General features: G+C 32.3%; 1 protein-coding gene across 1 annotated transcript in view; it reads right to left on the reverse strand.

Annotated features, from left to right (window-relative positions):
* AP3B1 (adaptor related protein complex 3 subunit beta 1) overlaps window positions 1-13,202 on the reverse strand; it is a 219,240-nt gene that overhangs the window by 108,019 nt on the left and 98,019 nt on the right. Inside the window, exons 10-14 of the mRNA XM_033110712.1 lie at window positions 12,325-12,379; window positions 12,166-12,237; window positions 10,138-10,200; window positions 8,136-8,268; window positions 4,087-4,196 (exon numbers count right to left, since the gene is read on the reverse strand). Coding sequence (XP_032966603.1) covers window positions 4,087-4,196; window positions 8,136-8,268; window positions 10,138-10,200; window positions 12,166-12,237; window positions 12,325-12,379 — 433 coding nt within the window. The remainder of the gene's footprint in view (window positions 1-4,086; window positions 4,197-8,135; window positions 8,269-10,137; window positions 10,201-12,165; window positions 12,238-12,324; window positions 12,380-13,202) is intronic.

A 13,202-nucleotide genomic window follows, 5' to 3' on the forward strand; every position in this document is an offset into this window, starting at 1 on the left:
CACTTTTTATTCTTCCCAATTCCATCCTACCCCTAAGTTTTCTAAGATTTCTCAATATTTTTAGGTACATATTATTAGAATTTCCCTTACATTATGCCCCCTTTTCAAGCCTTTTCATTTAGTACTTTTATTAGACATTCCTAGTCTATCCTTATAATATTTAATTATGTGTGTAAATATATACATACAATAACCATGTATGTATCTCTATTTTTTGTCTTCCCTTATCTAGAGTTCCCTGCTTTGGTTCATTAGTTATTGGTTAGAAAAGTGGTTCTTACTGATGGATGTACCACTTCCCTAGAAGGTATCTAAATATGTATAGGAGTATTTGTGGTTGTTACAATGACTAAACATACTACTGAAATTTGATGCTTGTACACAGGGATGCTAGATGTCCATCTCAGGTTTACGCTCTCATCTCCCATCAACAGATCAGTGACAAATAATGTGAAACAACTGTTCCACATTTAGGCAAACACAGACCATGTCAATCTAATGTCCAATCTGTAATGATTTGAGGGAAGCAAAAGGAAACACTAATAATAAAATCCTGGCCTGCTCAGAGAGTAGAAAAGTCTCACAGGTATATTTGAATTGAATTGAATACAAAAAAGAGACTAGAAATGGAAGAGAAACAGCATACGTATTGGTTAAGAAAGCAGACCTACAAGTTATGTAACCTTAGGCGAGTTACTTAACCTCTCTGTGCCTCACTTTTCTCTTACGTAAAACGGGAACACTAATAGAACCTACCTTGCAGAGTTGTTAGTAAAATTAATGATTTTTATTTTTAAGGTGTTTAGAATAGTGCCTGGCATATGATTAGCACTACAGGACTTATGTTCTTAATAAATAAATAAGGAAAATATAAAAGGGGCCACAAGATCACTTACTAAATTTCACCTTATCAAGTTTGTCTTTTTCAAAAATATTAAATACAGCCATGATCATAATAACAGCTTACACTAAGTACTCTTCTAAATGTTTCATACATTGACTCATTTATTTCTCACAATAGGTCTATAAAGTTACTAGTAATACTGTTCCCATTTTACAGATGAGAAACTGGAGCACTGGAGCACAGAAATCAAATAACTTGCTTAAGTTCACAAAGGTGGTAAGTAAAAGATAGAGACTAAATCTGAGCCCAAGTCATCTGGTTTACAGATCACTCTCTTAACCCCTATATCTCTGATATACAATCTGTATGAGAAGTTCTGATTTTGATAATTAATCAACAATAAGAGTAGATATGAAGACAAAGGAATGCTCTGGTGAGAGATGTGGTTGAATCTCAGATGCTAAGTGACTCCTGTGAGTCTTATTCTTAGCTTTAAGATAAATGTATAACTGCCCTGCAAGCTTTAATATAACCCTGAGGGAAAGAAAACTTTGCCACCAGAGACATTAAAAATTGGTCCTGATCACACAAATATAATCCCTCTGAACAGGCTGAGTATAGATTACCCCATCTTTAAAGAAAGAAGAGATACACTCCTCCCCTAAAATACATAAATACACTAAATACACCCTTTTAGTTATACAACATTAGTTGTCACACTTTAACCAACATTCTAGGGCAACTCATAATAAAAGGCAAACACAATGGAGAAGAGTTTGAAGGAAAAATAGACAGAAGCCATGGAGAGAGAATGTTTCAACAGAGAAATAGTGAAATCAAATGTTAACAAAAGATCAGAAAATATATGGACGGCAAATTATCCACTGGATTTAATAAGAAGGACTAGTGACCTCAGAAAAAATGAGGAGTCAAAATAAGACTGTGATGGGTTGAGGAGTGTGAGGTAAGGAAATAAAATTCTTTTCAGATAATTCTTTCAGAAACTTTAGTTTTAAAGGGAAGAAGAGAATGAAATAGGACATAGATGATAATAGCAGCTACCACTCAGGGCTCCTGTGTACCAGGCAATGTCCTAAGACCTTCACATATAGTAACTAATGCAATAGTTACAACAATATCGGGTCTTTTACTATCACCATTGCACAGATGGGAAAAGTGAAGCATGGAGATTTTAACATAAGGACATGGAGCTGGTGGCGAGTGGCAGAGCCAAGATTAATATTTATTTTTCAACTTAATTTTTAAATAATTTCAGATTTATAGAACATGTGAAAGAAGAGTAAAAAGAATTTCTGAATACCCTTCATCCAATGTTAACATTTTACTACATTTGCTCTAGCTTTCTATGTATACAAACACATTTTGCTTTCAGAATCAATAAAAGTTGTAGACATGCTTATCCTCAAAATGCTTCAGTGTAAACTTCCTAATAAATGTTTTTACATAACCACAGTAAATTATTTAAAAATCAGGAAATTAAACACTGAACCAATACTATTCTCTTACCTACAGATTTTATTGAGATTCTGCCAATTATCCCTATGAAATCCTTTATAGCAAAAGAAACATAAATCCAAAATTATGTGTTGCATACAGTTGTCATATCCTTTTAATCTCTTTTACTCTGAAAAAGTTCCTGAGTTTTTCTTTCCATTTCATGATATTGGCACTTTAAAAGACTACAAGCCAGTTATTTTATAGAATACCCTCTTTTGGTTTTGTCTGTTGCCTCTTGATTAGATTCAAGCCATTCACTTTTGGCAGGAATTAAACTGACTTGATGCTGAGTTCTATTCAGTGTATCTTAGAAGGTACGTGATGACGTTGCTGGCAATGTTAACTACATTCATTTGGTTCCGGCAGTGTCTGCAAAGTTTCTCCATTATAAAGTCGAAAGTCATTAATTTACCCATTATAATTAAGGAATATCTTGTAAGGATACACTTTGAGATTATGCAGACATCCTGTTACTACCTACTCAAATTTCACCCCCTAGCTTTTAGCATTTGCTAATGATTCTTGCCTGAATCAATTGTTGCTGTAATGGCTGGGAAATGGTGACAGTCAAATCCCGTAATTCCTTCTATATTTATTAGTTTTTGCACTGTAAGGAAGAGCTTTCCTTTCTCCTTTACTCTATCATTCATTCATTCTAGTGTGGACTCAGAGACTCTTGCTCTATTCAATAGCTTGTAATCCTTTTACTGTCATTTATTTTGTTGCTCAAATTGGCCAGTCGGAACCCCTTCAAGCTGGCTCTTGTGTCTTTCTGACATGTCTTTAGCATTCTGTGAGCACTTCCTTGCTTCTTTTGGAACAATAAGATGTTCCAAGATCACCTTGCTCTTTCCATGCCCTATATCTGAAATAAGTCCTTTCTTTAAGGAACCCTGGTTCCTCAGAGTGGTGAATGGAATTTAAAAACCAAGGTCTACTATAAAAAGGAATGCAGTACTACGAGTATATTCTACAATGTGCATGAACCTTCAATAAAACATGCTAAGTGAAAGAAGCCAGACACAAAAGCCACCTTATTGTCAGACTACATTTACATGAAATGTCTAGAATAAGCAAATCCAGAGACAGAAAGTAGACTGATGGTTGTCAAGGGACACAAAGTAAAGAGAGGATCAGGACTTTGAGCTATGGGATGATGAAACTGTTCTGCAATTACATAGTGGTGATGGTGTACACCCTTATGAATATACCAAAAACACTGAATTATATACTTGAAAAGGATGTATTTTGTGGTGTGAAAGTATACTTCAGTTAAAACAAAACAACACAAGATCTGTGCACTAGGTGTGCTCAATGCTACTGGGATATTATTGCATGAAGGCTTTGTCCTCTAAGGACAGCCTTGGGAAATAGGTGTCTGTATACTCATATGTGCATTCATATGTATCATGCTAATGTGTGTAGAAACACACACATGCATATTTATACTCACACACACCTTGATATCTACATAAAAACCCAGGAAGGTAACACTGACATTCCAATTCCAATCCAACATTGCTGTATTTATTGTATCTTTCTCCTTTTTCAGATTTGTAACTCCCTTCCACAACAGTGTAGAATCTTACAACCAGGATTTGAATCCAGACAATTCAGCTCTCTTAACGATTATACTTTAGGATGACCATTTATTTTTAACAAAACCACAATTTACTGAGTAAAATTCAGTTGAATTCAGCAAAGATCTCTTAATTGGTACTCACAGTGATGCTGTCCAAGAGTTTGGCCATATGTTTGATAATTTCACCATGCTGTGCAGGTTGCATTTGCAGTAATTTCTTAATAACAACCACACTTTCGGCAACAACTATTTCTGAAAAAGAGATTATTCGTATTAAGTATGTGTAATTCAAATGCATTATCTTTGGTAAAATGTAAATTTAAATTAGCAAAACATTCTACATGTCTTAAATGACTAGGTGAAAACTATAACCATGAGGTGTACTTCCCAGTTTTTTAGATGAACATTTGTCTTAAGTAGAGGAGTATACTTTAATTTCTAACATTTGTTACTATTGCCTGGCTCCTGATATCCCTTTCTAATCTCTGCTTCTTTAAGTCAGAAAAACAAAGTGAAGTTAGATTATGTAATCGCCATAATGTTCAAGTGTCTCTGGCTTTTTTTTTAACCAGAGCTCTCAAATACTGTTATTTGATATTTGATTCCTACTAATTATATAGTGGTAATCAAACACCTACAATCTAAATAACTTTTTTTTTTCCAATTCTAAAGAAAACAGAAAACTAAATAAAATAAAATAAAATTCCTCCTTAATTGATATGCCCAGAAAAGTGAGCAGTAAGGATTAGTAGCATTAGGAAAGGTGTTGCTATAGAAATAGCATGGACTTCGGAGACAGGAGTTGGGCCGTAAGCTGAATTGTCTCCATTGGTCCCATGAATCCATTCTGCCTTATTTGGCCCAATGCTGTGGCCCTAGAGGCTGACCTCTGGGAATGCATCAACCAGACTTCCTTGCCCTGGCTTCCAGCTATGTTTAGCCAACAGGAAGCACCAGCAGGAGAGAATACTTATTGTCCTGAATCTCTCTTGTGCCAGGCTTCCCTGGCAGTGCTTGCATGCCTCTACTGAAGGTTTCAGTCCCTGTGACTGGCTCTGTCATGCAGGGTCTGGTAACTGCTCCCACTCCTCACACCCCTTCCCTTCAGTTTTAGATATGGCTTCTCACTGTTCCTAGCCTGGTAACCCCAGGGTGTTACATCATACTTTGCCGGTTTCCCTTAATTCTGCCCATTCCTTATAAATAGCTCCTTCGTTAAATTCTGTTCAATTGTCCCTTTCAAGTGTGTCAATCTGTTTCTTGCCAGGACCTTAACTAATACAGTAACTGGATTGGGAATGGCTCCAGGAAGCAGATCCTCAAATTGGGATCCTGAGACCGAGTTATCACACTTACGTGGCTAATTACTGGTCTGAGTTATGGTTTTGGTACCACCTGTAGAGAAACGTTAACTAGCCAGAACACCTGACCTATGGAATGAATCTTATATAAACAATTATAAATGCTTCAGATGCCAAAGAAATAAACCAACATTGCCTTTACGTATTACTTTGGCATTTTTTAATTAATAGGGACTGATAGATTTTAGATATTCCCCTAGTATACACTCAAAAGATTTATTTTAATACTATACTGGAAATACCATTATTTGTGTTTTTTTATTATTTTTCTCTAAAATACATTTTCTTATCTAGCTCCCGTTAAAAATATAAGCAAAATTTTTACCATTCTAATCATTACTAAACAGATATTTCAAATTAGATACTTCTTTATGTAAATGATCAATTCATATTTACATAATGTTTTATGTAAACAAATGACATTTTTTTCTTATGACAATAACATATGGCAGGTATCTTATTATCATTTTACTTTCTTTTACTTCTCAATTACAATTCACATACAATACTATATTAGTTTCAGGTATACAAAATACTGATTAGACATTTATATACCTTATAAAGTGGTCATCCCAGGAAGTCAAGTACCCATCTGACACCATACACAGTTATTACAGTATTATTGACTACATTCCTTATGCTGTACTTTACATCCCCACGATTATTTTTATAACTGGCAATTTGTACTTCTTAATCCCTTTCACCTTTTTCACCCACCCCTCCAACCCCCACTCCCATCTGGCAACCCTCAATTTGTTCTCTATATCTATGAGTTTGTTAATATTCAAACTGCAGGGGGAAAAAAATCCAGGATTATAAAGAGAGTTTTGATTTACCAAAAACAAAAGCCTAAACATTCAAATATCAGAGTTTACATTAGTAAATACTCCTACTTTTAAGAGTGATTATAAATTACATTAGCCTCCCATTTATCTAATTATAAAATAACCTATTCTTCCTTTAAAAGTGCTACAGGGATAGAACATTTATGTTTTAAACCAAAGTGAAGAAAAAATATTTTTTGAGAAATAAATGTGTTAAAAAGCTGAAGGAAAAGATTGTTTTAAAATCCACAGCCTGAAAATTTCACATGACAAAGAGAGTCAAAATACAAAACTGAGAAATCTTGAATACATTTTGTATAATATTTCAAAGAACTCATCACTGTTCTAATTAATTTGTGATGCTTTTTGTATGCAACTAAGTTTTAAAAGAACACGTCATCTGAAATATCTATAATGGTCAAAATCTGTAATATTCTGGAAATATTTTCCCAAGAAGTATGTCTTATTTGATCTAATAAGTCATTCTTAAAGATACAGGAAAATAAAAATATGCTTTTCAACACAATTTAAGGTGTAGAAATAGATAAAAAGGATGTTATTAAAAGTAGAAATACAATAGTTTAGTGGATACCAGAGAGTAAGTGGGGAGAGGGGTGGTAGATGAGGGTAAAGGGGATCAAATATATGGTGATGGAAGGAGAACTGACTCTGGGTGGTGAACACACAATGGGATTATAGATGATATAATACAGAATTGTACACCTGAAATCTATATAACTTAACTAACAATTGTCACCCCAATAAACTTTAATTTTTAAAAAAAGTAGAAATAGATAAACAGTATGACATTTAGTATCCTATCTGTTCTACTTACATTCTATAGTCAACTTTTAAAAAACACCTATAGCCCTGATAATTTTTGTTGCCACTTATTTAGAGTTTTAATACTGCATGCAGAAAATGGTTCTATCCATCATAATACACTGAGTTTATAGGTAAAAGTTTGTAATTTTATGTTCACAATAAAAATGACTCTTATTTGGGGCTAAATTTTGTTTCCATTTTTTTTCATCAGAAATACAATTACAGTTTTCTAAAGAAATCTATACATGGGAATAGATATTTAGGGATATAGAGTAATTGTAGTGAAAAGATATTTTACTTTGAAATAAAATATTTAAAAAATAATCAATTTTGTTATGTTAAACTTACGGTTGCTATGTTATATATGCTTGTGTCTAGATATGACAAAATTGTATTTAGAATTCCACAAATATTTTTAATGATTTTACACTGAAAATTATGCTTTTCCTAAAAAGACTATCATGTTAATCAAATATAGAATAATAATACTGTAAATTATTTTAAAAGTGGAAGTTGACTCATTTTTCTTTCTCGAAATGGCCTCATTTATTCTAAATATCATAGAAATTACTGACATTTTTCCATAGAACAGTATGAAATCTGGATTACATATCTTATCTATCCAGTTTAATAAAATGTTTAGATATTGTTTGGCTTAAAAACATGAAGCTGTTCCAAATTGATGACTTCTAAATCGAGTTAATCTTGAATATAAAATTATTAGTAGGATATCTGGAAAAAAACTTTGAAGGTAACACATTCAACATACTGTTTTGATCTAGCCACTTCTCCATGTTATGAAGTCATTTGCCTGCTTTTAGCACCCTCTGCAGGTGAACCAATATTATACATGACTTCTATGCCATTGAAAAGCAGGAAAGTAGAAGGAAGTAGAAGGAAAGTACAAGGAAGGTGATTAAATTGTGAAGAAATAAAATAAACAAATTACAACTTTCTTAGTTCTGTTTAGACAAGAATAATACAGTTTGAAGTTAATTATCTCATCTACTAAAACAGCAATAAAATACTGTGTGTTTCAAAGATAAAATGTGCTACTCATGTTCACACTACTGACATACAGAAAAAAAATGCAATGTTAAACAAAGTTACAATTTGCAGATCATACCAAGAATATTCAAATGACAAATTACTTGAACAATAGAATAAAACTGTGAACTCACCATCCCTGTTGGACAGCAGACACACCAGGCCATTGAGACAGGTGTCAGTGACTTCTGAGATGTTGGTTGCACATCTGCCTATAGTTTGAATAGTGGCTGCTGCAAATTGTTTGTCCTGGCTTTTCACATAGGTCTAAAAAATATTTCAATTAGTTTATATATTGATACTATCAAGTGAACAAAAAATGCCTATATTAAGTTTTGTCGATATATAATTCTAGCATACATAATCTTCTCATCTATAGGCACTACAGGAGGTCCAACTGATGACTTAATTTAGTTTTGTTTTGTTTTTACTTAAAGCATGTGCTTATAGAAGCACATTTTCAAGCCAGGTTCATTCACCTGTGGCCACTGGATTGTGACTCCAAAACAGATAGTGGGGAGCAGTCACCCAAAGACAGCAATTAGTTTAATGCAATTTAATGCAAGGTTGAGAGAGATGATCAAACTCTCTCTTTGGAGGTTTCAGTTCATTTAACCAGCAGCATCTGTAAATCTATGAAAAAAAGCGTTGCTTTTTTTAGACACACTAAATCTGGAAATTGGCAAAAGAGGAGGAAAAGAACCAATATGGAATTGGCAAACATTTTGCTTTCAAAATGGTAGTAAAACTACAATAGCAACAGTAAGAAGCATTTCATAAAGAGTTTATAAATATTCAGTTTACAATAAAATACTACACATTTGAAATAGATTTTCTTTAAAAGAATGCTTTAAAAATATACTGTAAACAATATATTTATATAAACTTAAAAAGAAATAAATAATAAAATTATTTAACAACAGGAAGTTAAAAGATCTTTACAAAATTTATGACAGCCCTAAAGAATTTTACTTTGGTTATAACTTCCCTAATTTAAAAACTCAGTTTTTATTGTTTACAGAAATGAATGTACTCTTAATATGCATATTTATATTTGCATATATTATACGTAATGGAATTTAAAATCCCGTTTTCAACGGAAAGTTTTAAAAAATGATTCCCAATCTCAAATGAGAATTGCATACTATAGATTAAACAGTATGGTTATCTAACGTGCAAAAAATGATAATACATTTATATGGTGCCTAAATGACAAATGGAGAAGACAATCTAAGAATATCTAAAAAAACTAACAAATTTAGTGAAAATGGTACCAAGAGCGTGATTAAATGTTGAAGATATAAATTAAACAAATTAAATTCTCTTAGTTACATTTAGGAAAGATCAATTATATTTAAAACCATTTCCCAGTTGATTATTTAATTTTTTCAATTAAAAAAAAATGAGTCTTCAGAAAAGTTCTCTATTTACTCAAAAAGTTATTATAAGGAAACTGTACATCTACGAACATAACCCATAAACACAGAAATAAGGTACAAAGACAGACAGTGATAAAAATGGATACATGAAGAATATATTTCAAAGATCCTCCACTAAGTCTTCAGAGGCCCCTTCCATCGTACAGGGCATAATATCCATGAGGTAATTTTTAAACAATATTTTGGGGGAATGTGTTGCTGGGAGGCACATCATCCATCAGCATATATGGTTTAAAAATTACAACAAAACAACAATAACAATATCATGATGGGACAATTTTAAACCAGTCTTTTTTTAGCTATACACAAAGCTAAGATGACAATGTCTAAATTAGTGACAGGTCAAATAGGGACAATCAGGTAAGAAATTATTTTAATGAGTGCAGAGTACAGAAAGCACTATTGATGACAGCACAAGACATGGAATCCTTACAGTAACTTAATTTCGAACAGAGTTATAAACCTGCCTTTCAAATTCTATGAAAACATGAAAGGGACTGCTATTCCATTTCCCTTAAATTTTAAATTTGTAGTTAATGTTCATTCTTGAAAATTTATGAATTGCTTAGCTGTCAATCTTGTGCCAAATCACTATTTTACTTATACAGTTACATATTTCTAAGTTCAGAAAGATGTTTGTTTAGTTTAAACTGAATAGATATTTTAGAAGTTATTTTATAATTAGCATTGTACACACCTGAAATTCTCGAAGAAGAGTTGATATGTTGGCTTCATTTGCCAGGTTTGTCAAAATTTCAAGCTATGGTAGAAAAAAGACAAAGTAAATACTTTAAAATACAAATAAAAAGGATGAATTTTACAAAGCTAGGCATTTAATAGAAAGGTAGTTTGTTTTTTAAAAAAGTTACAGTTACAAATGGTGAGGCATTAATACCCTTTAGGTGAACTTTGTCTCGCTACATCTACATATAGAGAATAAATAATTACATAGTGCTTAAGAAATAATTATGAAAGAGAATCCTACATCTTCCCTAATTGTTTGTCCCAATTTTACAATTTATATCTAATTAACCTAAGCAATTTAAGGTAGTCTGACATTTTTTTAAACTAATGAAGTTAGAAAACAACTGCCTTCTGAGCAATACCTGTTTTCCAGACACCAACTAATTCTCTTAATTTGTTTCCTTCATCCTACCATACCAAATTCTTAAGATATTTTAATTCTTCTGGATTTATAGTTACAAGAACTATACAATGAAAAAGTCCATCTTCAATAGGCTTGCTAAAAAAAAGTTCAGCTTTTACATTTACCCATAAAAATATTCAGTTAATTTGAGGAAAGCATTTTAAAGGAAAAAAAAGGAACAGAGAACAGATGGGACAAACAGAAAACCAAACATGAGAAATAGACATAAACACATCATATCAATAATTACATTAAAAGTAAACGGTCTAGACACTCCAATTACAAGGCACAGATTATAGGAGTTCTTTATATATTCTATGTAGTGATTTTTCAGATGTATGTACTGGTAATATTTTCTCCCAGATTACAGCCTGACTTTTCATTTTATTTAGATAAGAACATTTAAATTTTCTGTATAGTGTTTTAAAATAATCTCAAAGATACAGAAAAGGTAAAAAGAATTATTTATGATTTGAACCATTTGAGACTGGAAGTACTAATATGATGTCACATCATCACCAAATACATTTCTGTGCATATTTCTTACAAAAAGGACATTGTCCTACAGACAACAATACAACCAAGAAAATCAGAAAATTAACACTGATATATCACATCTATGCAATCCTCATTCCCCATTTAAGTTTCACCAATTATCTCCATAATGCTGAATAAAAGGATCCAGTTCAATATCACACATTGTATTTAGTTGTCTGTTTAATCTCCTTCAGTTTGAAAGTTTCTCCATCTTTCTTTTTATACTCACAACCTTGACACTTTTATTACCAACCGTTTTGTAAATTATCCCTCAATTTCGGTGTATCTTAGATTTTCTTATGATTAAACTCAGTTTCTATGTGAATAACAAACCATTCCAATATTTACTGAATAGTCCACTCTTTCCCCATTGGTTTGTAATGTCTCCTCTATTATATACTACATTTTCATATGCATGGATCTGTTTCTAGGCTTTTATCCTATTCCACTTATTTTTCTGTCTAAATATCACATTGTTTTAATCATTATAGCTTTTATCTATAACTATACTCTATACTGTAATTACCATTCCCTGAGCACAATTTCATAATCCATTGTGTTAGCATAAATCATGCCTTTCTCCATCTCCCAACCCTACAACCTCCCAACGAATCTATTAACCAACAACAAAATAAATCTCAAAATATATTATTCTTTTAAGATCTACTCAAACATCATTTTTCACAAGTCTTTTCTAAACATCCCAGAGAATTAACCTCATCTTTATACTTCTCACAGCACTCAATTCAAATCTCTATAATATCACTTAAAACATACAGTACTAAAATTACCTATTTGCACATCTGTCTCCTTCAGTATGTTGTGAGTTATTCAGGGTGTAGGTAGCATGTCTTCATTTTGTATTATTATAATTTAGGACAGTAACTAGTATATAATAAGGTAGTTTGGAAAGTATCAAGAAAATCCCTAAATGTATCTATTTTTTAAAAGCAGGTCTCCATTTTGCAGATACTAGAAGCTGTAGCAATACCTTCAAAGCAAACATGTATTAGAGTGTCTGAAAAATAAAAGCATGCCTACCTTCAGTGTCTTGATCATAGTTGGATCAGTTGACCTAACATAGAAACTCTTCAGATAAGGTTCAAACATACCCTAGATGACAAAATAAATATATACATACATTTAATGATACTAATGCATTAATTTCTCTCTTGAATTAAGTATTCAAAACATACATACCTTTCTGTGAATTGACATCGTTGCTATATTTTGTAGGACAATATACTGCACCTCCCTAGAAATTAATGGAGAATTTTCATTGGGTATATTTTCCAATGGAGTATCTTTAAGAACAGTACATTAAAGAAAAAGAATTAGCAATACGTTTCATATTGAATGGAACTCAAATATAACTGAAAAGTTTTTAGTAAATCTGGGATGTTTATGCCTTATTTGTAAATACATTTTCCCTACAAACTATTATTAAATTGTATTTGATTCATCATGGGGAAGAGTTAAAACCAATTTTCTAACACTGTATTCCTAAGATGTAAAACCAATACTGCAGCTGCTCTGAACATGACACATGCAAAAGGTATCCTTAGAGCGAACGGAACAAACATGACCATAGAGTTAATACAAACTCTTGATCAGAAGGCTCCTTGTGTCACTCAATTCTGCCTGGAGTGAAAGACAGGTCTAAAAAAAAAAACAGTCATGTTATTTTTATGTCCCAATTTTTAAGAAATGATGGTAGAATTGTATCTGGTGTCAGGCTTCATGTGAAAGAGCCATTCCAGATCCTTCTGATAGCCTCTGAACTAGCTCTAAACAAGAAAAATTTCTGAACTGATAAAAGGGAAAAGAATGACTGTATAAAGACAGAGGAGAGAACAGGAACCCAAAGGAAATAGTATCTTATTAAGGAATGGCAAAAGCCAATCTAGGGCTAAATTTGTGGCACTAAGTTTGCATTAAGGACAAAAAAGAACAGGTATGTATCTTTCCCCCCAAACTCTATTACAGAATTGTAAACCTGAAACCTATATAACTTTACTAACCATTTCACCCCAATAAACTTCAATTAAAAGAAAAAAAAAGAAAGAAGCACTCAATGA

This window comes from Rhinolophus ferrumequinum, chromosome 7 (genome assembly GCF_004115265.2).
Source record: "Rhinolophus ferrumequinum isolate MPI-CBG mRhiFer1 chromosome 7, mRhiFer1_v1.p, whole genome shotgun sequence".
In the NCBI taxonomy this organism is placed as follows: Eukaryota; Metazoa; Chordata; class Mammalia; order Chiroptera; family Rhinolophidae; genus Rhinolophus; species Rhinolophus ferrumequinum.